General features: G+C 37.7%; 1 protein-coding gene across 2 annotated transcripts in view; it reads left to right on the forward strand.

Moving 5' to 3' along the window:
- Nucleotides 1–11296: 11296 nt before the first annotated feature.
- BAG3 (BAG cochaperone 3) overlaps nucleotides 11297–26828 on the forward strand; it is a 35086-nt gene continuing 19554 nt past the window's right edge. Inside the window, exon 1 of one of the 2 annotated variants that reach the window (XM_069099090.1) lies at nucleotides 11297–11658. In XM_069099090.1, coding sequence (XP_068955191.1) covers nucleotides 11467–11658 — 192 coding nt within the window. In that variant the 5' untranslated portion in view covers nucleotides 11297–11466. The remainder of the gene's footprint in view (nucleotides 11659–26828) is intronic. The other variant, XM_069099089.1, reaches the window with a different exon arrangement.

A 26828-nucleotide genomic window follows, 5' to 3' on the forward strand; every position in this document is an offset into this window, starting at 1 on the left:
AAAAGACAGGTGATTTTTATCAGTGTGAGTATTCTTTATTGTGTCACCTATGCTGATAAAATTCTACCTCTCCATTAGTACATGGTCTTATAAGTTACCCTGATTAAAACTAATAATTATTAATATTATGATAATATATAGATTTGTATACTGCTTTAAGGTTTGTAAAGTATTTTAAAAATATTATCTTGTTTTATTCTCATGACCTGGGAGATAGGTGCTGTTTTTATCCCCATATTTAACATGAAGGAACTGACAGATGTTAAGTGACTTATACAGGGTCACAGATAGAGTAAATGTCTAAAACCATATTTGAATTCAGATCTTTCTGATTTCAAGTTCAGCACTCTATTTACTAGACCACTTAGCAGTCATTACCTGGTAGACAGTGTTCTAATGATGACCTTTTCAGAACTCACCTCGCTGAGTCTCAGTTGATAATCCATTCTGTTGTTCCAGAAATCTTAACAGTTTAGCAGGACACTATACTCAATTGTTTAGGAATCAGGGTAAGGCTTCAGTGGCATGAATAAAGCTTGCTATTTGGCAACAAAAATATGCTGTTAATGAAAATATTGAAGAATAAAATAAAAATTACCACTAAGAAATAAATATTTTTACTTAATAAAATTGCCTTAAAATTTAATTATTGCTAGTTTCTGGAATAAGTTAAGATGGAATCTTTGATCTTGGACAATTCAGGCCTTTCAAGATAAGAAATGTAATACAGGTCCTATTCATTGATTGCTATTATTTTTATTTTTTGGACTGGACCTGAGATTTCATTGGTATAGGGAAACAGGGAGACAATCCACTTTACCAAAATCAATTGCATCTATTCTGCAATTTGGATATTGCCTGGGGCACTGAAAGTTAAACTAAGGTTAACTGATTTTCCCAGGGTTACATGGGTAGTGTGTGTGTGTGTGTGTGTGTGTGTGTGTGTGTGTGAGTGAGAGAGAGGACTTAAAACTCAAATCTTCCTTTTTCTGAGACTGACTTTCCACTATACCAAAGTGCATTTTATTTGTGTATATATCTTATTTTCACCCTATTAGGTTGTAAATTCTTGGAGGAAAGGAACTTTGTCTTATTCACAAGGCACTGTTCCAAATACTGGATATGCAAAAATACAATAAGTAAGACACAGCCTTTGCCTTCAGTGGTTTAAGAACCTAGTCAGTAAAATAAAAAGACATAGCTAAATAACTATTACACAAATTAGAATATGATGTTTGTAGACAAATACAGACAAGACACAAGAATTGAATTGCTTCGTTCCATCATTGGGGAAAAAAACCCTATTAAAATGTCCCAGGGCGGTTAGGTGGCTCAGTGAATAGCTGAATTCAAATCTGGCCTCAGACACTTAAAGCTTTCTGGCAGAGTGACCTTTGGTAAGTCACTTAACCCCAATTGCCCTGCCCTCCCCCTCCAAAAAAAAAAGTCCCTATATTGAAAGGGAAATTAGTACTAATAAGCAAACTGTTGAAGATTCATAAAAGTATGTTAAAAGCATAAAAATGTGCTAATGGCAAATATTGTTAGTAAGCCCACTTGAGTTATAGTCATTGTTTAATATGTGCTTTTTAGGTGTGATTTTAAATCACAGATCTGAGCAAAATGTAATTCAATTCAAGTGTGATCTCATGTCATTTCACCTGGATTGGGGAATGTAGGTTTTGCCATGCCATTAATTCTTATGACTGTGGGTAAAGTACTCTTCTCTGTAGACCTAAGTTTTCTTAATTGTAAAAAGAACAATAATCACTAATAGCACTTTAAGGTTTGCAAAAATATATACTCTTTCATGTGCTACTGACAAGTACCTTGTGAGATAAAGTGCTATTTTCTCCATTTTCCAGAAACTGAAACCAGAAGACTTGCCCAGGTTGACTCAGATGTATATCTGATAAGGGATTTGAACTCAGATATTTCTGATTCCAGTCCCACCACATAAGATAACAAACACATAAATATCTAAGATGTGAAATATCTAAGATGTAAAATACTAAGATGTGAAAACACTTCCTTCACCACAATCCTTCTGGAACATAATGCAAATATTATTATCCATAATTTAAAGATGATCAAGCTAGGACATGGATTGAGGATTAGAATTATGGCAGGAAGTGAGTAGGTAAAGTGACTGAGGCAGCAGAGGAAGTGTAGTGCTCAGCCTGAGGAGAGAGAATGCTGTCAGGATATTGGTGGCATACATCCTTGCCTAGGCAAGTTGCTATTTGAAGCTCTCTCCAGATGAGATCAAAGTTCTTCTTCAGTGATGCTAGTCAAAACACTATCCTTTTAGGGTCCAGTTCACACCAGATTCTGTGATACAGCTTCTCTGCCATGGCTTAGTTGAGACCCTTAGTCTAGAGTTGCTGCTTCTACAGTTGATAGTCCTAAGGGAAGCATGAGTTGAGTACCCCCTGGGAACTGTGGTTATATACCTTTGCTTGTTTAAAAGAGGACTCAGTGTGTATATGTGCCAGAACTTTGGGGTCCCAGTCAATGCCTGGAGTTAACTTCCAGAAGTCAGCTTTAGGAGACTGGTGAGCTTGCAGACTGCTTAATAGAAGTTTATGTTTTATTATGCATTATGTTCTAGTTATTTTGTACTTTTTACATATGTATATAAATATATATTTATACATATTGCATATATAATAATGCAATGTATATATAATATATTGTATATATACTATATGATAATATACATTATATAAAACAGAATGTATATATTATTTATATGTGTATACACACGCATACACTGAGTAAAAATTATAAATATTAAATTTTGTCATTAAATGATAAATTTTATATATTTAGAGTAAAAATGGTAAATATAGCATTCTGTGTCTGTTTCCATTATACTATGATCAAATGACAAGTGTTCATTGAAAATACAGTGTGTGCAAAAGGAGAAGGGATCAGCAAATAGATGGAGGCTTGAACTAATTTTGTTAGGTTGGTTCCACAGACCCCTAAACAATAAATGATGCTTCCAGAGCTGAAGGAGAGACGATTGTTGAATCTCTGGTAACCATAGAAAATAAAGCAATGACACAGCACTTCTGCCCTTGTGGCATGTCTAAAGTTTCATGAGAGTGAGTGATGGATTCCCACTGAGAAGCTATCAGCTCCATCTGGTGGTTACACCAAGTTTGCAAATCTAGTAAGTATGGGAACAGGAGTTTGAACCCCCAGATTCTTATCTTTTAGTCCAGTATTCTTTTTTAACTAGATGACATCTAGGGTATCTTTTTACTCTAATATTCAAATTAATTTAGCAAGCCTTATTAAATGTCTACTGTGTGCAAGGCACTATACAAAGTGCTGGAGATACAAAAAGGAAGGGTACATATGTACACAAGCAAACATAAAATCTATACAAAGTAATTTGAGGGAGCAGGAAGAGCCCTGTTCTACTCTAATTTAGCCAAAGTAAAAGGAGCTCATCAAAAGTATGCAAAAGCTTAAAAATCTCCTTTCTTGTCTGCTTCCACATGCATGTGAGAGTAGTTTTTTTTTCTTTCAAAATTCTGCTATGCTGTGTAAACTGCTGAGAATCATTTCAAGTGAAGGTGTTTTAATAGCTGGAGAGACCATTCAGCACTCATATTTAACTTAAATAATAGCTTCACTGCTGCTACATGATGGGAGGCTGCTCCTTAATACTTGAAAGAATATTCTGCCCAAGCTGACAGTTTGCAAGATGTTTCAAGCACAAACTTGCTTGATACCCAAATGACAGGTTGTGAGCTTTTATAAGACACTTTTAAAACTGGAAAAACTCCCTAACTCCCAGGCATCAAGTGCTGCCAGAAAACAATGGAATCATTCTATAAGATTCTCATGACATATAATAGCAACAAAACAATTCATTTATATAGCCTTTAAGTTCTACCTTAAATAGGCAGGGAGGTTATACAGGGCTACCAGATAAACTGTGAGGGATCCACAGATTAATTCAAGCTAGTAACTTGGTCATTTAAGTAAAATACCTAATTTCTGTCACCCTACAAACAATTTAATGAGCAACTACCACAATAGCGCACTATGCCAGTGAATATTGGGAGGATACTCCAGAAGTAGAGCATTTATGACCTGCCAACCCCAAAGTATGAGTTCCCAGTTTCCTTGGGGAAGAACATCAAAGATTAATAACAATACAAGGTAATTTATGATTAAATGCCATTTGTGAAGTACAGACAGTTGTTAGTTGTTTTGGGCTTTTGTACTCAGTCTTAAATTTTATTGAATGGAATTTTAGCATTAAACACCACTACTACCCACTGAATTTACTTTTTAATTGTTTGCATTTAAAATAATTTAGATTTAAGATATCTAGGTGAGTTTTTATTCCTTCCCCATGACTACTCTTTGTGGTTCATTCTTTTTAACTTTTCTTATCAATATGTTGCTAGGGCATTCTCTGTTTTTCTGGTTTGACTATGTTCACTTTGCATTATCCCATAAAGTTCTTTCCAGATTTCTTTGTATTCCTCACACTTGTCTTTTTTAATGGCATTAAGAGTATTTCATTATATTAATGCAACACAATTTAACTACTCTACTATTGTAAGACCTAGAGTCAGGAGGACCTGACTAGCCTCAGACACTTAAGTAGCTGTGTGACTCTCAACAAGTCATTTAACCCTGTTTGCCTCAGTTTCCTCATATGTAAATTGAGCAGGAAAAGGAAATAGCAAACTACTCCAGTATCTTTGCCAAAAAAAACCCCAAATGGAGTCATGACAATTCATACACAACTGAAATGAGTGAACAACAAAATTATCCAACAATTAGGTTGTTTCCAGTTTTCTGAAATCTTATACAGTACTGCTATGGAAATCTTTAAACAAATAACCTTTTTTTCTTGATAACATTTTTAGGTATGTTGCCACCAATGGATTATTGGGCCAGAGGATATGATTTGTTTTTATAACTTTTACTGTATACTTCCAGATTACCTGCCCAAAAGATTTCCCAAGTTTTCAGTTCCACTATCAATAAATGAAGTACTTATGTCTTCGCAACCAAGCTGAATGTTTTTTAATTCTACTTGAGTGTGTAGACTGTTCCTTTTTTCTTTATATCCCTAGCACCTGCCAAAGTGCTTACATGTTGTGGTTGCTTAATAAGTGTAAAATTGAACCCCATCAGAATGGAATTTGGATACTTTTAATTAGGTTTTACCAACTATAAACCTTTTTAATTTTTTTTAATTAGCAAAACCTATTTTCTTTCCCTCCCTCTATATTGAAAAAATATATAGAAAAAGCACTCAGAACAAATTTATATAGTCAAGCAAAATAAATGTCCAAAAAGTATATTTCTCATTCTGTACCCTGAGTCTCTCACCTCTCTGTTAGGCAATGGTTAGTATGCTTCATCATTGGTCTTTTGAAATTGTCATTGGCCATTGTGATGATCAGAGCCCAAAGTTTTTCAAAGTTGTTTGCCTAGTTTTCTTGGTTCTGCTCACTTCACTCTGAATCAGTTCGTGCAATTCTTCCCAAGTTTCTCTGAAACTATATCCATCATCATGCACAATAGTATTCCATCACATTCATATTATATAAATTGTTCATCCTGCAAATACCAAATCTTTATTAGGAGTATTCAGGATGGGTGCTGAAACATGAAGCCCACCTATTCAATTTTGTCCTTCTTAGCTGAATTCACAGAGCATGTTACTAGATGTTATGCGCAGCTTCCTATTAAGCTATTATACATCTACAACTTCCTTCCGAAAACTGTAACTTTTTATTACCTCTTTACACCCCAAATTACTATGCTTAAAAAAAATTCTCAGTTATCAACGGACAGATCAATAGTAGATGTCATGGATAATTTCCTGTATCTGTAGAGATTTGCTTTTCCTTCTCTTCTTTACTATTCTCCTTCCTTCCCCTTTAGCTTCCTGTTGATCTTAAGCTGCCAGAGTTGGACAGGAAAGAAGGGGGTGGAGTGAGGGGGGGGGCCCATGTGCATGAGTGTTAGTCTTTGGGAGCATCCCAGAGTTGCATAGAAGTGTCTTTAGAGTTATGTTTTTTATTCCCTGCTTCTTATCCCCTCCCATTAGCAGAGATAATAGAGAACTGACTGTCCTGCCAATTCCTGTGTCCCATTACTAATGGATTAAATCCTTTAGAGTATGAGTTTTTAAGGTGATATTTAAAGCCCTGCAACTTGGCTGCACTGGACTTAAGTCATACTGTAAGACTGTTAGTCGTGTGAATTATTTCTAATAAAGTTGCTTTTATAATTTTTCACAGAATCTTTTCTGTGAAACTGTGGTTTCTTAAGTTTAGTGAAAAATTAGTTCCCCTTGAAAAATGCCATTTCCACCCACACCCCCACTATAAGGGTGTGGGATTAGGTGAGTCTAGGCAAACTCTAAATCGACAATAAGACAAACTCACATAGGAAAATGTTTTTTATACACACAAATACACACACACCCATCACCCCTTTACCATACTCACCGTGAACTTGTAATTACTGTGTTTATGATCCTGGAATAAGTACTATTGTAATTAACCCTTTATGTCTTGTCTAGATGAAAAAACAGGTCTCTTCTTGTCTTCCTTAAGGGGCTACAGTCTTGTAGAATAGTTCTTGATTCTCTTAAGAAGAAATCTATAATTGTCCAGTTAGGTCTTTCAGTCCCAGGTAGGCCATGGTGTGAGTCTGTGTGTCTCTTGTCCAGAGTGAGGTTAGCTAAACTCAGAGAGCTCAGTGTTTACCAGGTGATGATTTTTTTTAGCCACTGCAACTCACAAAGACTTATCTACAGGGGAGTAGAGGAGTTGTGATTGGTGGTGATGGAGGCAGGACTCACACCCACAAAACCACCTTGCTTTGAAGTACTACAGAGTAAGTATATTTATCATTCAGACCCAAGAACAGGGATAAAGATTGACAGGGAAGTCTGTACCTGAGCCAAGACCTCAACTGTCCAGAGCTCTGAGGAGTGCTGCCATTATGAATTGAGTGGGTCCTTTCATTCTTTTTCTTAGTGGGCAACTATTGCCCTTGTTTAGGCTTTAAGTCATAGATGCCTGGGACAAAGGTTGCATTATCTTAGCAGCCCTTATAAAAGTTATCCAAAATAGCACCACCAGAGGCCACACTTAATCATTATGGCTTATGGCTACTTAATTGAAGAAGCTTTGGAAGCCTCCATGCCCTTGGCTTTCATCATTACCAGTTTGAATCCACAGTCCTCTGTGCTGAATAACTGGGATGGCTTGAAACCTCCAGAGCTCAGCTTTAGCAAAGAATGTCTGCAAGGGCCTATAAAAAACAATGCCTATGAGGGTTAAATCATGACAACTTTACAGACTTCAACCAAAATTATTAATTAGTTGCAAAAACTACTAAAAAGTTGAAAGTCACAAGATGTAGTAAATAGTTTTGGGAGCAGAGAAGACCTGAATTACAGACCTGCCTCTGATACATACTAGATGTGGGGATCATGGGCAAGTCACTTCTTAACTCAGTGCCTCAGGAAACTCCCTAAGACTGTATGTTGCTGACAAGTGGTAGATATGCATTTTTGGAGGAGTTTTCATACTAGGAGTTCCCTATGCTGATGAAATCACAGGTCCAGACTCCTGACCCCCAACACAAAACAAAACTAGTTACAATATGAATTGTATTCGGCAAAGTAATACATACAAGAATTTAAAATGCATTTTGAATTTGACTTGGAAAGAGGCAAAATGAACCCAGTTTATAAAAAGGCCCTTCTCCTCTAAGTCTTCCTAGACCATTCAGTCTCACAATGACATCACTTTCCTTTGACCTCAACAATGATTTAGCAATTAACAGTCATGTTCTTTATGACATTTCTTTGTATTGTGGTACAGTACTGTTATTTAATACCTGTATTGGTGTCTAGAGGGACAATGACACAAAAGGATAGAGGGCTAGCCTTGGGGTCAGGAAGACCTGGGTTCAAGTTCTGCTTCTGACACATTACCTCTGTTGTTAGCTGTATAATCATAGGCAAGTACCAACCTCTCAGGTCCTAAGATAACTCTCTAAGATGATAAGAAGCTGATTAAATGGAAACTAGAGATCTTGATGAAATCAAAGGTAGGGACAGAAAAATATTACCTAACTTTTTATGTTTATGCCTTTTCTCTGCAACCAGATGGTAGGCCTCTTGTGGATGATCATGGATCATAGTTTATTTACTTCCTCCTAACAAAAAACCCCCCCACAGAATTTTAGAGCTAGAAGACACCTCAAAAATCATGTAACTTGGGGCCTTCATTTTACAGATAAGAAAATATGAGATCCACAGAGGTGAAATCACTTGCTCAGAGTCATAGCTGGTAGATAGTAGAGTTGGGACAATCCCAGCTAATTGTAGATTATACAACTGGGGCTATAATCCTCACTAATGGAGATAAAACTAGGACTATATAATCCAGGTCTCCTGACTCCTGAAATGCTGTTCTTTCCACTATTCTGTCTTCCTTGAAATTATAACTCCCTTGAGAGAAAAGACCATGTCCTGTACTTATTTATGTTTTCTCCCCTACTCCAAGTGCTTACAGAAGTGGGGAACCTTTGGCCTCAAAGCCACACGTAGTTTTCTAGGTCCTCAAGTCCAGCCCTTTGACTCAATCCAAACTTCATAGAACCGATCCCCTTAATAAAAGGATTTGTTCTGTAAAACTTAGACTCAGTCAAAAGACTGTACCCAAGGACCCAGAAGGCCACATGTGGCCTCTGGGCTGTAGGTTCTTACCCTAGCTGACAATGTTGCACATAGTCATTTCAATAAAAATTTACTTGGTTGATTATTTATAACATGAAATGTTTCTTGACTATTCTTGGGACACAGTTGGCTTGACTGTATGCTTACCTTAGGTAAATATGTTCATATAGCATTGTGCTGTTAGCTGTACAGAAAGAATTGAAAATCATCTTCAACTGAATACATTTATTAAAAATCCGGTTGGTACTGTGTGAGGCATTGTCATAAGAATTATAGATCTTATGCCTACATGGCCTCTTATGACCTCACAATTTAAGATGAAATAGATCTAGGAGAACATCTTTCTCTGCCACTTAATACCTGTGTGACCTTAGGTAAGTCAGTTTAGCCTCTCTTGGCCTCAGTTTCCTCATCTGGTAAAATGAGGGCATTAGACTAGATATTCTCTAAGGTTCTTTCCAGCTCTGAATTTGATGATCCAGTGACACAGGAAAATAGAGATGTTAAGTCAATCAGACGTTTATATCATATGTAGGTTATTACATTTTAGGGATGAATAGCTAGGGTCAGAATAAAAAAATTAGGGTAAGATAGAATTGGATATCCTGTATTCATACTAAATAGAATAAGAGGGAAGCAGTGCCTGGTCTCTAAGAATTTATAATCCATGATAGCCTGTGGACAGATGTCGAGCACATAAGTTAAAAATGTAAGTTAAACATTTACATTGTATTGACAGCTTTATGAACTAAATACAGAATTTCCTTGAGAGCCAGCTGCAATGGTGCTCCTAAATTATAGAGGTATTAGGCAATATTGTATGATTGGAAGATGTGCCACAGACCATTTTCAATAAGTGTAAAAGAACTGGAAGGCTATGGGATCACAGTGAACACTAAAATACTCCTCTACTGGTGAGCAGTGTAACATTGTTTCTTGGATTGTAAAACTATTCAGGGCATTCTTTGGGTTTACATGATTCTGCTGTCTCAATCTCTCTAACCTGTAGGTTGGAGAATTAGACTCAGTATGAGTACACCATTTAGATGAGTCTAGGGGGGAAATGAACTGACAGAATTTGACATTCTAGGTAACTGAACCATTTCAACCCTTTTTCCAGTCTGGACATAAAATTTTCATGGAATTACTGAAGTTCAAAGGCTTCCATCTGGGAGTTAACGAAAATATTAGTTGACCTTGTTTTCCTTCATCACATATACACATCAAGATTGATATTTCTGCTTTTGTACTTTAATTCAACATTTTTTGTTTAATGGAAATCAATTCTTAAAAATAAAGATATTTTTTCCCCTTTAAAACGGTTCGTTGAAAAATGAAGTCCAGTGCTTTGTATTTAATATTGAACAATTTTGGTCTATAGAAGAAATAAGGAAATTTTCTTTCTGATCCTTGGAGAAATAAGGGCATATGGGTGTGTAAATATTATGTAGTTCTCCAGGGTGGTTGCTGTGTTAGTTTTTCTTAACTGTTCTTTGTCACAAAGGTTGGGGTAGATGGGGAGTGGTGGTTGAGGGACATGTCCTTAAAAACCTGTAATTTAAAAACAGAAAAGCGGTTGAGAAGGGGTAATTGACCTGGGTGAGAAAAGTAGGGGAAAACCTTGACTTGATGGAAGTGTTTTTTCTCTTGAGAATGCACAGGCTTCAGAGCTACAAACCTTCCGTGTCTTTGGGGGGAAAATGCTGTAAGATTCGATTTCCCATGACTCTTTAGGGCATAGAACGCAAGTAGAATTGAACGTATTTAACATTTCTTAACACCCCCCCCCCCCAAACTCAAAGTACTAAGGATAAGATTTTAAAACACAAATTATAATAGGTAGACACCAGGCCACTTCCATGTGGTTCTCAGTCTTAACCCTGCTAAAGACTGAAATAACCCTGAGTGGAAAGGGAAACAATGCAACCTTATTAGCTATCACACGAGTTAGTTACTGGGAACGCTTCAATTCTACAAACATCCATCCTTTTGCTGTTTTCTCTTTAAAAAAAAATAAAGATCCATATTCCCAATTAGATTTCTTTTTCGACCAGCAGTCGGAAGAGGTGGGTTGCAGCTGGAAAGGCCAAACTTTCTTCTGTCATTCAGCTCTCCTCCCTTTCCGCTTGCAAACGGGAGCCAAAAGCAGTACAGTAAAGTAAAGTGATTTTCTCCTAATAAAAGGCAGGCTAAAGCAGCCCTGAACCGGAAGACTCCGGACTAGGTGGAAAGACTAAGGGCCACAGTAATAGCTGATGACTCAGAGTGGATCTCTGCATCCTGGAAAAGGGACACAGCCAAGTCTGCTAGACGGAACCAGAAGTTTCTACCGGGCCAGTTGCTTCTTCCTTCTCGCTCTAGTCCTTATCTTCTCTGGGCCTCTTTGCACCAGAAGAGCTATTTCCAGATACTTCCAGCTCTTTCCTCTCACGTCACTCCACTATTAATTCATAAAGGTGCTGGGAGGCGGACTTAAGGACACCCTTGTAAGCCGGCCTCCGTCGCCTCTTCTTTAACCTCCCCCTCCCCCCGCCTCCTGGGGCCCAGCCTAGCCCAACCCAGCTCAACTCACTCTCCCCGCCCCAGCCTCAGCCTCAGCCCCAGCCCCAGCCCCAGCTAGTAGCAGCCTCGCCAGCAAGCAGCAGCGGCAGCCGCAGCACTAGACACAACAGCAGCAGCAGCAGAAGCCACAGCAACAGTACCAAAAGTCGCTCCTTCAGCAGAGCATGAGCGCGGCCACTCACTCTCCAATGGTTCAGATGGCGACCAGCAACAGCGGCAACGGCGGGGAGCGAGATCCCTTGCCCCCAGGCTGGGAAATTAAAATCGACCCACAGACCGGTTGGCCATTCTTTGTGGATCACAACAACCGGACCACTACATGGAACGACCCGCGCGTTACCCCCGAGGGGCACAAAGTGAGTGGTACTTCCTAACTCCCCACCACACACACACACTGGCCCTTGCCTACTCTTTACCGCGGAGTAGGCAGCATTTGAGGGTCGGGGGATTCGAAGGAGAAAGCTGAAAGGACTGGGGAGGGGCGTCTTTGGGGATGGCACAAGGAGTAAGGACTACATAGATCCCCATCTCTTCCACTTTTGGTTTGTTTTTGGGAGAGAGTTGCACAGTGCAGGGAAAGTTGGGAGCAAAAAGGAGGGGCAGTAGGGCGGGGAGCGAGATAGGCCGGGTGGTGGTGGTCTGTGAATGTGTATGCGTGTGCGTGCGCGCGCCCTGCTGATGTACAGGTTACTCTGTCCAGCGGCGTGGCAGTGCAGGGAGGAAGGAGACGTGGGGGAAGGACCGTAGATAGTTCTGGACTAGACATGGGCGGATAGGCAAGTGGTAGAGAGATCGGGCCTGGAGACCGAGACAGATTAGCCAGGTCACTGCAAGGGGGGCGGGGAGAGTCAGGGAGATGGGGCACGAGGGCTGACCGAGGAAGGGCAGGAGGTGGAAAGGGCATTCATTGGCAAGCACCTTCCCTCCCCCCCCCCCCCCCCCCCCCCAAGTAGACAGCAGGAGCTGCCTTTTGTCTCTGACGCACTGCAGCTCTTCTCGGTGCGCTAAATCATTTGATACTTTAGCCCTGTAATGTTTATTTAAAGTTGGTTAAGTCCACCCGAGCAGCAGAGACAGAAGGAAAACTGATTTATTCTTCAGCTGTGTCTGCAGGTTAAACAGTGGACTTCGTTCAGCACAAGAGACACAAACACAACAGTTGAAGAGTAACTGACTGCCTTCTTTTGCTTCTTTTGCAAGCTGCCTGGGAAGTTTTGTCTCCTGCCCAGTTTAAATGTATGTTCACAGGCGAGAGGCATTTCTATTCTAAATAAGTCCATAGATAGAGATGCTAGTGAGAGAGGCAGTCAGATGTAGAGGAAAGCCTAGTGGCTCCAGATTTAGAGGACCTGGGTTTGAATTCTAGGCTTTGCCCCCCTCACTTTGCTGGGTGACCTTGGGCAAAGCACCCAAGTTAGTTATATGTTCCTCAATTTCCTCATCCTAGAGAGTTGGGTTCCAGTTCAGATCCCTACAGATCCTAAAAGAGAAGGAAGGGAAAGATAGGAGACGAGGCTTCCTCCTGACACCTATTATATGATTTCTGGGTGACATTTGGTACAGAAAAATGTTACATTAAGAGTTGCCATTTTCACTGTCAGTTGACAAAATAAAAGGACACAATAACCTGCATTTTAAGGAAAAATCTAGTCTCGATATTTTGTGGTACTTGTATTGTTTGGTTTTTAAATTTCCATTCTTAATGAAAGTATCTTTAATAAAACTGCCTCTAGCATGGGGCAGACACCAAGACCCAGTGATTTTTAAAAATGCTATCTTTGAGTCAGGGCCATGCCTTGGTAGGTCTCTGGAGCTTTCTGAGCATAGTGGAAAAGCTAGTAGAGAAAATCAGAGGTTGCTACGGCCTATGTTGAAAGAAGTTTGGGTGGACTCTGTGGAGCCACAAAATTTGGCTGGTGTCCTCAAAAAGCCTGGCTTCTTTAGCTGCCAAGGAAGGTTCCTGACACATCTTTAGAAATGGGTTGAAACTTCCCAGCTGTTCCCCTAAAAATGGTGGGCAAAGAAGGCAGGCAGTGTTTTTCCATTGCCCACTCATGCAGCAGCAAAATGCAGAGTCCAGCTAGCTGTGAAGGTGACTCTCCTTGTCTCAGCAGTAGACAAGCACATTTGCGGGTTTTCAGGCCTACCCCTTGCCAGAGTACTTTTGCTCCCAAGCTAGATTTGTTGTCATTAGGCTCCTGGGTTCATAGAAGGGATATCCTTTTAGTATTTGTTAATAATGGGCTTTTTTTTTTCACTTTTACTTTTGTATTACTATTTAAGCAAAATACCTTAAATAACGTAAAAAAAAAAACCAACTCTTATTTCCAACATTTAAAGACTGAATTTGAAGAAGAAGGAATAGTCAACACTTCAGAATACAAAAGTCATAGCCAGAAGGTCAACAAAGCAGTATTTTGAACTATAAAAGGCACTCAAGTATTTAAAAAATAATAATTTAGGGAAGTATAACTAGTATTTAAAAAAAATTTTTTTTATTGCTTTTTCCCTTTTCAGTTTTACAAAATACTGTCTACTTACCAAATGTTGGGCCTCAGTTTCTAAAAGTATAAAATAAATGTTGGACTAGATGGCCTCTGATCATTCCCTCTAGTACCAAGATTCTGATACTGTGATCTTGTAATCTTACAACATTGAGGAAACTCCCTACCCACAGACATCAAATTCACAAGTAATTAATTGTATACTCACTTCTAAAAATTAGCACAACTGACTAATTTTCTATAATTAACATCTGACATAATCGTGTACATGAATTTTTGAATGTGTGGCCACTTGGGTGGGGTAGAAATCATCTTAGGGAGAGTTTGTATTGTAGTTAGGTTGGCATTTTAAATGAGCTTAGAAGATAAGAGGTTGTTATGGAACATATTATTTTGCCATGTCATTCCTTCATAAACAACCAAGTTTTGGGGAAAACCTGTAGAGATTGAGAAAACTCAAGGCAGTTGTTAATAAACTATCAAGTTTGTGCATTTACTGTATGTGTTGAATGGCGTAGATAGTCTGGCATTTTGTTGTAAACATGAAACTGGTCTAACAAGTCCAGAAGGCTATGTGCAAGAAATGTCTGCCCAATACATCATGTAGTCTGGGGCTTTAAAAAAAAATCAGATCAAATGGGAAGGGCATTGGTTTAAATAAATCAGGAAGCCTATCACTTGGGGAATGAATAACTCACTTTTAAAAAGTGTTTTCCTTATAAAAACAATTTAAGTAACAGAAATATTATTAATCCTGTTTTATAAATAAGAAAAACCAGAGTTGTAAGGGATTGTTACTACAGGCAAATGGCTGACTGAGTCTTTAATGGAACTAGGACTTCCTTAGGTCTCCAAATTAGCTGTGAGTGACAGAACCAGATAAAAATGTAATTAGGAAATGTTTAACAAAATAAATAAAAATGCAATACAACATAGATAGTATTAATTTTGCAGTCCACTGTAGCTGTCCCTCATAGAACAACCTTGCCCTTCCTTTCTTAACCAATCTTAAGCTCCTATCTAGACAGACTCATTCCTGCTGCATTCTGACTTCCAGGAGAGTAGTACTCATCACATTTTACATATGTATAGCTGCACCTGCTCACAGGAAAAGTATAGGAACCCACCCCACCCATCCCCAACCTGTGAGTGAAATAACTCAGGAAACACAGAAGAGAGCATTTCTCCTCTCCCTGGACTTTTCCCAGAGTAAGCTCATGTTGGGCATTTCAGAATGCCTAATATGCTAAACTTCCCCTCTCCCTGCAATATTCCTGAAAGGAAAGGGATATTAGGTTATCTGTGTATAGACCAGGAAGGAAATAGGTGGGGCTATTGCTGGGGTGGTAGAACCATCTCAGAAGCCATTCATTGAAGCCCTTCAGTTCACAGATTACAAAACTGAGGACTAGAGATGTTAAATGATTCTGTCCATTGTTTTAACAACGTGCAGCAGAGCCAGAATATGAAACCAAATTCTTTGATTCCAGTCAGTACTTCTTATTCACTTGTGTTTTCTTCTTTTAGAAACTTAGCAGTTTATGGTTAAAAATAATTTTTGAATTTTGATTTTGTGAGTAAAAAAAAGTACTATTTTTTAAAATACCAGTCAAAAGTAATAAACACATGGAGAGGAGCTCATCTAAGCTAACAAGCTTAAGTAAGTCCTTGGGGGACCTGGCACTCAGGTGTTCCATAACATGTTCCCTGTGTCCTACAATACCACTTTAATCATAATACTCCCCTGCACACAAACTTTCCATTGTGAAAATCTAAGGTTTCCTGTTGTGCTTCCAGGATGAAGCATATGTCCTAAGCTGCAGTCATTTCTTCCTGAACTCTGAGAATTGTGAGTGCTGGAAAAAAAGGGACTAGATATCTCTATCTAAAAGCTTCATCTTACAGGAGGGAAAACTGAGAGTCAGAGAAACCAACTGATTTTTTGTCTAACCTATGTGGTAGGATTTTTAATTCCTAGTCCTTTGCTTATTCCATAAAACTTTTCTATACCACTATTGCATGCTGTCTTGTAATATTTTTCCTATTCGTCTTAAAAGTTTTTTTTTACTTGTTACTGCCTTAATTTTTAAAATAAGACCATAGGTTCCCTGAGAACAAAAATTGTTTCATTATTTTTCTTTAGGTACATATCCAGCTTTTTGAAGAACAGGACAGCTTAGTTCAAAATAAAGATAAAGTGGGACATACCAATTTCTATAGGGTTATTCCAGGTCAGGTATCATGTTTGCTGGTGTCAGGGCACCAAGAAGTGTAGGCTTTCTATTCCTGGGGCTAGCTGTCCCATGTGAACTGAAGAATATGGTCTTTTCTATAGGCTCAGAAGTACCTGTGCACAGGCCCAAGTGTCAGCCAATCACCTTCCCAGAATAATAAGGAAATTTTACATAAAAGTATGGACTTAATAGTGATAGATTCTTTGCTTTGGAGAAACTACTAGGAACTGATCCTACTATATATATATTTGGGTTTTTTTTTGTTTGTTTTTCTTTGCCTTTTTGGAGGGGGGACGGCAGGGCAATTGGGGTTAAGTGACTTGGCCAAGGTCACATGCCTAGTAAAGTGTTAAGTGTCTAAGGCTGGATTTGAACTCAGGTCCTCCTGACTCCAGGACTGGTGCTCTATTCACTGCACCACCTAGCAGCCCCTTACAGCATATATTTAATCAGAAATACTGGTTAAGCAACAACTGTATGCAAGACATAGAGATGAACAAGAAGACATGAACCCAGCCCTGGATGAACTTTTACTCTAGTAAAGTGGAAATGTCCTTTGCTGTGCAAATGCTGGACTCTCAGACTGAGTCACAAAGCTTTTTACTACTTTGCAATGACTACAGCATGCCTTTATTTAGCATTTGCTCTCTACATTTCCCTATGAGGGCTTTTTCTTTTTGTAATACCTCTGGCTCTTAAATTTTTCTGAAAATTGCTTATCCTCTTCTTCCTTACCCTCTCTTTTAAATTCTTTAAAAATGTTTTATTGATATTCTTTTCCCTTTTTTAATTTAAACATTTTTTAGTATTTAATTTCTTTATTTTCAGTTTTCACCTTTCACTTCCATAAAATTTAAATTTTCTCCTCCTTCCCCCCCACCCCAAGACAGCATGTAATCCGATAACAGGCTCTATACATACATTCCTATTAAACCCATTTTCACATTAGTCATGTTGCATAGAAAGAAAACAAAACAAAAGAGAAAAGAGTCTGCTTCATTCTGCATTCTGACTCTGTAGTTCTTTTTCTGAATATGGATGGCATTTTCCATCATGAGACCTTTGGAAAAGTTTTAGGTCCTTGCATTGCTGAGAAGGGCTAAATCTTTTCAAGATCAATCCTCACACATTTGTGACTGTTACTATGTATAATGTTCTCCTGGTTCTGCTCATTTCATTCAGCATCAGTTCATATAAATCTTTCCAGGTTTTCCCAAAGTTCACCTGCTCATCATTTCCTATAGCACAGTATTATTCCATTACATTCATATACCACAACTTGTTCAGCTATTCCCCAGTTGATGGGCATCCCCTCAATTTCCAGTTCTTAGCCACCACAAAAAGAACTGCTATAAATATTTTTGTACTGTGGTTCCTTTTCCCATTTTTATGATCTGTTTGGGATATAACACTAGAAGAGGTATTGCTGGGTCAAACGGTATTCAGAATTTTATAGCCCTTTGGGCATATTTCCAAATTGCTCTCCAGAATGGTTGGATCAGCTTATAGCTCCACCAACAATGAATTAGTGTCCCACCTTTCCCACATCTTTTCCAACATTTCTTATTTTCTTGTTTTGTCATAATAGTCAATATGATAGGTGTGATATATGGTCCCTAATTAATAGTGATTTAGAGCATTTTTTCATATGACTATAGATAGCTTTAATTTCTTCCTCTGAAAACTGCCTGTTCATATCCTTTGACCATTTATCAATTGGAGAATGACTTGTATTCTTATAAATTTTACTCAGTTCTCTATATATTTTAGAAATGAGGCCTTTATCAGAGACACTAGTTGTAAAAATTCTTTCCCAGTTTTCTGCTTCACTCCTAATCTTGGTTGCATTGGCTTTGTTTGTGCAAAAACTTTTCAATTTAATGTAGTCAAAATTATCCATTTTGCATTTTATTATGTTCTCCATCTCTTATTTGGTCATAAATTCCTCTATTCTCCATAAATCTGATAGATAAACTATTCCTTGCTCCCCTAATTTGTTTTTATATCTATATCTATATTTCTTTATATCTAAATTGTGTACCCATTTGGACTTAATTTCTTTTCCTTCTTTTAAATCTGTATAACTACCCTTCTCTACTTCTACAACTCTCTACCCCCAAAATTAAAGTCCTACCTTATAACAAATAATATTCAAGCAAAACATTCATACGTTGCTCATGTCTGATAATTTATCTCATTCTATAACTATACTCCATTTCCTCTCTGCCAAGAAGTAGAAAATATGCTTCATCATTAGCTCAGTTAATTTATTGTTCATTACATTGTCAGAATTCTTAATTCTTTCAAAGTTGCTTTCCTTTATAATATTGTAGTTTATGTGAATATAAATTATATAATATAGTTATATAATTATAAATATTATATAATTTCTTCTCCTGTTTTGACCAACTTCACATATATGTTTATTCAAATCTTCCCATGCTTCTCTGAAGTCATCCCATTCATCATTTTGTAATGATACAGTATTCCATCACAGTCATATATCATAATTTGTTCATCTGTTCCTCAATAGATAGGCAACCACTTTGTTTCTAGTTCCTTGCTACAACAGCAACAAAATTGCTATTAGAAAAATGTGTGCATCATCAGTCCTTTCCTTCTTGTCTTTGATCTCTCTTTGAGGTATAAGTATAATAATAGCATCTCTGGGTCAAAACGGGTAGGTGTGGGTGTGTGTGCAAACATATATAGAATTGAGTAATTTGGGGGTTATAGTTCCAAATTGCTTTCCAGAATGGCTTAACCAGTTCACATCTCCACTGAAAAGGCATTAGTATGTTTTATTTCAGCCCAACATTTGTCATTTTCCTATCTTGTCAGCTCTGCCAATCTGATGAATGAGAAGTGCAACCTCAGAGTTACTTCAGTTTGCATTTCTGTAATTATTCGTGATTTGGAACATTTTTTCATTTGGCTATTGATAGCTTGGATTTCTTGAGAATTTGACCAATTAACTCCCTATTTTCATCCATTGTCCATTTTTCTATTAAGGAATGGCTTTTGTTCTTTAAGTGTTAGATATTTAGACCTTTATCAGAGGAATGTGCTACAAAGATATTTACTAGTCCACTGTTTCCCTTCTAACTATAATTGCTTGATTAATTTTCAATTTTATGCAGTCAGAATTCTTTTTTCACATATGATAATCTCTGTCCTTTGGTTAAGAGGTCTTCCATATCCATAGCTGGAAAAAGCATCTCCTTGTCTCCTCCTTTTATGTTTATAATATGACCTCTTATATAGTTTTAGCGTGTAGGTCATATGGCCATTTGGATCTTGTTGTGGTATATGGTATGAGATGCTAGTCTAAATTTGTACTAAATTGCTTTCCAGTTTTCCCAGAAGTTTCAATCAAATAGTGAATCCTCCCCCCAGTAGAACATGGATTTTTATTGAAAACCATACATACATGTACTGTTCAACAGAAGTAATTGTAGATAGTATGGGTTTAGATAAACCAAGGACACCAAATGTAATGCCTCTTAATGTGTCTTCCTAGACAAAGGATTTCATTTGATTGCCCAGATTTACCTTTATGGGCCTGGAAAAGTGATTTTTTTTTTCAAATAATTTATTTCCTCTGTCTGGATAGCAGTGACACATCCTCCTTGAAAAGGGCAAGCAGGATAAAAGTTTTCAGCCCATAATAGACCTGTTTTTTTATCTATTTTTATAAAGAACAGTTCCATTAGGCACAAAGCTATGGGTCTCATTTTGTTTGTTGTTGAGTCTGTAAACAGAGTGAAACCACATTTCATCCTTTATCTTAACATTTAAATTAGAAAACCAGAGGATCTCTGAGGCTTCAAAGCATAATCCTTTAAAATCTCAGACACACAGGAGCCTAGCTTTTCAGTAGATATTCTGGTATTGCTGGGGGTTTTCCTCAGACTGAACTCATTTAAAGATGTCCAGAATGCTTTGATTATCCAACTAATCCTATAAGCATAGAGGAACCAGCATAACTACATGGCAGAATGTGGTGTCTCTCAGTATTCAGTAACTTCCACTGTTAGTTGAATAGTTTCCTTACTCACTGGTAATGTTTCACCCACACTTTCACCATGTGTCCCAGTAGTTAGTGTAGTGATGGCAAGTGACTCAGAACTGAGGCCTGTGCCCTCAGCCGGCGCTGGAAAAATGACTCAGCACTGAGCCTGTAGACTTGATGATGCTTGAAGCCCAAGTGTACTGAATGTTCTCAGTTTGATTCTTATCCCACTCAGTGAGGCGACAAGCTAAAAGCTGCCACTTTGTGCTGTTTAATTAGGACTAAATAGTTAAGGACTTGCAGGGTTTCCTTTCCCCCCCTTTTTAAAAAACAAACACTGGCAATATTTTCTTTTGAAAATTTAAGAGATGTAGTCACCCCATTAAAGTTGTTAAGGAGCCTCCTTAGTTTAAGGGAGGAAACTATTCAGCCATTCTCCCCACCTCCAACTTTGGCTCATCTGATTATCCACCCTTCTGCACTATGTATTTAGCTATCTTCCTCTATGCTAGTGTCTTGATTGATCAAGGTTTAATATATAGCATATAACAAATTGGCCTCCTGATAAAGAAACAGAGCTGCTTGGCATTTCCTCTAGGAGTCAGCCTGTAGGGTAAAGAGATGTTGGCTAGTCAGTGCTAATAAGGCTGTGTGTCCCGTGTTATGTACATATGTACAGTCTACTCTCACTACCACCATCAGTGAGACAGACTAGATGAGATTAGCCTCCATGGACATAGGCCCTATACATATTTTGACCAATATGTTACAGTTTTGTAATTTTTTTTCCTTCAAGGCTGCCTCTCATATATTTTTTAACCTGCTAGATTGGAAGCAAATTAACCAATATTCTTCATATTTGAATAAGGGCAAATAAAAGGACTTGCACGTAATAGATGTTCTATAAATAATGATTAATTTTACTTGTATAAAAACATTAGGGGGAAGAACCTCACAGTATGATTTGCCCTGGACATGGAAGCCTTCTATAAGTGTCCCTGATGATCACTTCTCTCATATATTTTCCTGGGATATCCCTGAACCTGAATGTGCTATCACTTTTTTTTCTCTTATTACTTTGTATCAGCTTTAAGTGTTGCTCACACTTCAAAATGAGGTCAGGTTACTTATTAAGGTTAGAATTTCCTCCACAGGGTGGGCTTATATTGCTTAAAGGAACAAAAACTTCATCCTTCTCTTCCATTCCTAAAACAACAAAGAGAATCCAGGCTTTTACGGACTGTTTTTAGGTCATATTTTGGACATGTTGGCTGCTCATTTGCATTTTTAATTTTTGGTAGTGTTCAACCCTGGAAAAGTTGTGAATCTCTTATGTCTAGTGGCATAGATTTGTAGGCTTTAGTGCTAGAAGGGCTCTTAGAGGTACCTTGTCCCAGCCTTCCTCATTTTACAGATGACAGAACCTGAAGATCAGAAGAGGTCAGATGACTTCCCCAGGGTTACATTAGGGAAGTAGAGACTGGATCTCTGGCCTCTCCCCACCCCCCACCCCCTGTCCACTGACTTTAAAAACCATCAAGGCCCTTTCTCCTACTTATCCATTAAAAAGAGTGTTTGGACTAAGTGGAGTGACTGATTGTTATTGAATGTGCTTCTAAAAAGAAGATAAAACAAATCACTTCTCAAAGTAGCTGGATATTTGATGTGTAACGGAGAAGACATCCTGGCAATTGACTAAAAAAAAAATAAGAGTAGAGCTTGAAAGCTCCATGCTGAGTTACCAGATTATTAGAATACCACTGCTTTCAAAAAGAAAAATAAAGTAATTCACTAATGCTAACCAATTCATCTGACTTAAAGATCTCAAAGCAGGCCTTTGAAACCTACCAGAAAGTTTTGATCTCCTGGTTGAGGACCCCTGGGTTAAAGTTTTCAGATTTGTAGCATGTTAATTTTTCCATCTCTAGGCTGCAAAATTATGTGTGTTTATTAGTTTGTTTATATGTACATATATACGTATACATGTATAAACATTTAGATATGTACATGTGCACATATGTGTACATGTATTCATGTGTGTATTTTAAATTTGAGGTATGCAACCTTCTATTCCGGTAGTTTCTCCCCTCCCGTGAGAAGGAAAGATATAATTTATCTTATTTTCTCTCTTCTGGAAATTTCATTGGTTTTTAATTACTCAGAGTTCAGCTTCCTTTTAGTGAACTTTTTGTTTATATTATTGTAGTCATTGGGTACATTCATTACTATTTTTTAAAGCAAAATGTGATTAGGTAGATAAATATGTTGGACCAAAGAACTCTGAAAAAGATAAAGTTATTTTTTATAATTTATGGCAAGGGTTCTTAACCTGGAATCTATGAATTGATTTTAAGGTGTTTCTGAACTTGTATGGGAAAAGAAATTGCATCTTTATTTTTACTAATGTCTAACTGAAATTTAGCTTTTCTTTGAAAATCCCGTGCTCTATGGTTTTGGTGTATGCATGTGATCACCGAAAGTAGGGCATACCATTGAGAGTTTGACCTTTTGTTATCATAACATTTTTATTTTGAACAGGTTGATACCTGTTGGCTAGAGAAGGAAATTTTGGAGTTAGGGCACTTGAATTATATTGCTGCTTTCTGTTCTAATACCATGCATTTGTGGGCATAGTTCTTGAACCTTTCAGCATTCATCTGTTAAATGGTTACAAAATAAACTACTTTATGAGACTTAATGCTGGAAAAGGATTTTTAAATCTGCAGCTATAATGTGCTGCTTAAATATGAAGTTCTTATTACCAGCCTGCACAAAAGCCACTTATAGAGAATGCATGTCAAGCCTTGTCTTTATATGGACGAAGAAGCTTATTAATGATAAAAATTATTTATATATATATATATATATATATCTGTTTGTCATAGTGTAGATATAAATCTCAGAGAAGAACAGCTTTAAACTTCAAAAATCTAGGATTTTTTTATTCACTTAATATTTTCAGTTTTAATTTTCTCTCTCCCAACACTGATAAAGCAAGAAAAACAAAACCCATTACAAATATAATGCATTCTGGTAAAACAAATTCCTTAATTAGCCATATAAAAAAAATAGGCTTCATTCTACACTCTTAGTCCATCCCTTCTTTTTCTGAAGGTAGATAGCATTTTTCATGCTGACTCCATTGTGCTGATGAGAGTTCCTAGGGCTTTTAAGTTTTTTGTCTTTATGGTATTGTTGTTATTAGAGACATTGTTCTCTTGGTCTTGTTCACTTAATTTAGCATCATTTCATTCAAATCTTCCAGGTTTTTCTAAAATCATCCCCTACATCATTTCTTTTTTTTTTTTTTAGGGTAATTGGGGTTAAGTGACTTGCCCAAGGTCACATGGCTAGTAAGAGTTAAATGTCTGAGGTCGGGTTTGAACTCAGGTCCTCCTGGCTTCAGGGCCAGTGCTCTACTCACTGTGCCACCTAGTGGCCCAAGTAACTTGCTCAAGGTTACACAGCCAGTTATTTCTGGGTGTGGTACTGAGTATCTGAGCCCAGATTTGATCCCCAGGTCATCACGACACTGGAGCCGGTGTTCTTACTTGCTGAGCCACCTGGCCGCCCCGCCCCTACATCATTTCTTATAGCATATAGGTAGCATTTCATCACATGCACAAAACTTGGTCAGCTATTTACCAATTGGTGGCCATTCCTTCAGTTTCTAATTCTTTGCCTCCACAAAAAGATTGTATGTTCAAAAATGTATTTGTATAGATAGGTCCTTTTCCTCTTTCTTTGATGTCTTTGGGTACAGTCCTAGTACCAGTATCGCTAGGTCAATGGGTATGCACAGTTTAATAGTTTGTGGGGGTGTAGTTCCAAGTTACTCTCTAGAATGACTGGACCAGAAGAACCTAGTCTTGTTTGGTTTTCTGTAGGAAGATAGTGAATTATCCAGCTTATTATTGTTGTTGTTGTTGTTGTTGAATTAGTTACTAATAGACTTTCAGGTTAAACTTGGTAGATTTTAATTCCTTACAGATCACCCTAGATTCTTGTTTTGTTGAAGTTCCGAATACAAAACTATAAGTACATCGATGGAGAATTTAAAAGAATATCTTTTAATCATTGGAGACTTATTGATCACCTGCTCTTGCTTTTTGCTCCCAAGGAGCTTAAATCCACTCTGATCATTCATTTTGTAGTAAAAGCCAGTATTTCCTAGGCCTGTTACTGATTAACACTAAAAATGTAGTAGCTGCTTGGAATGTTTAGCATTCTTGGCACAGTAAAAAGATGAATTTGGAGTTAGAGGACTTCACCTAGCTCTGCCACCTACTACTGGTGCAACTTTGGACAAGTCACTATACCTCTCCAGACATCAGTTTACTCATTTGTAAAAAGAGGGGAGTGGAATAGATGGTCTTTGAGGTCCCATTTCCATTTCTAGATCAGTGATCCTAAATGACTTTACATCTCTGGATTTCTTTATTTGTAATATTAGGAGGCTGGGAACTTCTGGATTTTACCTCTGAGGTCTCTTCTGGCTATGAATCCTTGACTACATAAAGGTTTTTCCTTCTGGGTTAATATCCCACATTGAAAAATACAAAGAATATTGAGAAATATGTTTATTAGGTTTGCTCCTGAGCAATAATAATGATAGTAAAGCCTTTTACAATATACTAGGATATATTTGCCTTTGCAACCAGGGGGAAAATAAAAAGAAAGTAGTTGGTTTTGATTGATTGATTAGCCATTATAGTACACTGAGGTGGGGAGGATACAGGAAGAAGGGGATCTTGACTATTTTTAGTAGAGATATCAATGGTTTTAGTGTCCTCTAAATTCCAGACTATTTAACGGAAGATTAGAATTATATGTTAAAACTTCTGTGTAACTCACCTGACTCTGCAGAAAGTGGGTAATAATAGCTGATTTTTTTTTTTTGCCTTTTGGAGGGCAATTGCGGTTAAGTAACTTGCCCAAGGTTACATGGCTAGTTTTTGTGTGTGTGTGTGTGTGTGTGTGTGTGTGTGTGTGTGTGTTAAGTGTCTGAAGCCAGATCCAAACTCAGGTCCTCCCGACTCCGGGGGCGGCGCTATACTTACTGCACCACCTAGCCACCCCAATAGCTGATATTTTGTAGCATTTTAAGGTATGCAAGGTGCTATACATATATTCCCGTTTGATCCATGAAAAAGCTTTATGAATTAAAATACTACCATCTTCAATTTGTAGATGAGGAAGGTAAGAAAGTTAATGGCTTGCCCCTAAGTCATCCAAATAAGTGTTGGAGTCAGGAGCTGGATCCAGATTTTACTTGACTCTTAAGTCCCATCACTCATTCCACTGTACCATGTTGTCCTTCTGTGTCCAAATCACTTCTTTTAAAACTAGTTCCTACTCCAAAATTTCTGGGGAAAGAGTTCCAGGCTCTTTTTCTTACTGTGAGAGAATTCTCCTTCTTCTTTCCATATAATCATCATGTATTTTGCTGTGCTTTTCTTGGTCCATCATTAGTAAAACTCAGTATCTGATTGTATAATCCAACCCACAGTTTAAAAGGTTCTTCTGGCCTAAAAACTCAGATAATTAAATCTTTGCCCTACTTAAGGGCTCCACAGTTATGAAATTAGAAGTGCAATGGAGCTATTATTACTGTGGTGATCTCAGGTCATTGAATTTAGAGGCAGAAACTGCCTCTTATAAGTCGTCTGGTCCAGACCTTTGTTCAGATGAGGAAACTAAGGCCCAGGTGAAGATGAAATGATATACTCAAAATCACACAGGTAGTAGCAGATTTTAAGTGACAGAGCTCAGATTTAAACCTTTGATTTCTTAACTCCAAATCCAGTGCTGCACTCCAAATCTACTGCACCATGTGATGACATCATTCCACTTCATTCATCTTAGATACATTAGACTTAGCATTCACTTCAGCTGGCTAGTTCTGTTGGTTAAAGCTGTTTCCTAACCCAAGCCTAATTACTGTGTGCATAGATCAGTAAACTATCTAAATTTGTTCTTGTAGGCTCTTCTACCCTCTCTGTGGAGTTCAGGGAGTTAAAGTAACTGACAGAAGAGTCAGAGGACCTGAGTTCAAATACTAACTTTGACACTTATTACCTGTATGACCTGGGCAAAACACTTAATTTCTCTGAGTCTCAATTTCCTTGTCTTTAAAATGAGGGAAGTTTGGACTCTGACTTTCAGAGATCTCTTTCATCTCTAGATTTATGGTTCTGTGAGAGCCAGGGAAGAACTGGAACAGGGGACGATTCCAAAAGGAGAAGAATAGAGTGAGCTTTTGAAATTTCTACATGTTAAACCATAAGAATTTTATGGATTGATAAAGATTTGTAGGATGAGCAGTTGGGATACAACAGGTTAATCACAGTGCAAATGTGGTCAAGATTGGGGGTTCCTTGTGTTTAGTCAAGATCACTTTGGTTTATAGACTAGATCAAACACCAACGCCTGACTAGATGCCTTTCAAATTAATTCCTCCTTGATCATAAGGGAAACCAGAAGAGAAAGTGAGTTTTTTTTCCTTATATTGTGAAAGGATAATATTGATCTCAATATTATCCTTTCACAATATAAGGAAAAAAAAACCCAGTCACAAGCATATGTATAGCTCCGTACTTGTTGGTGGGTTGATAGCATCACCTCCATATTGGAACAACAACACTTTTGGGGCATTGGGGCCCGTCTTAAATTCTCTCTTTTTTTCTTTTGGCTTAACTGAATGTGGGTTTAAAGTTTGTTTTTTTTAATACCAATATTCTGCTGCTTCTATTGAATGGAAAACTGGAGTGTCCAAA

The sequence above is a fragment of the Petaurus breviceps genome, unplaced genomic scaffold, assembly GCF_028583685.1.
Source record: "Petaurus breviceps papuanus isolate PSGF00001 unplaced genomic scaffold, PetGlider_PUasm1.0 37, whole genome shotgun sequence".
Classification (NCBI taxonomy): domain Eukaryota; kingdom Metazoa; phylum Chordata; class Mammalia; order Diprotodontia; family Petauridae; genus Petaurus; species Petaurus breviceps.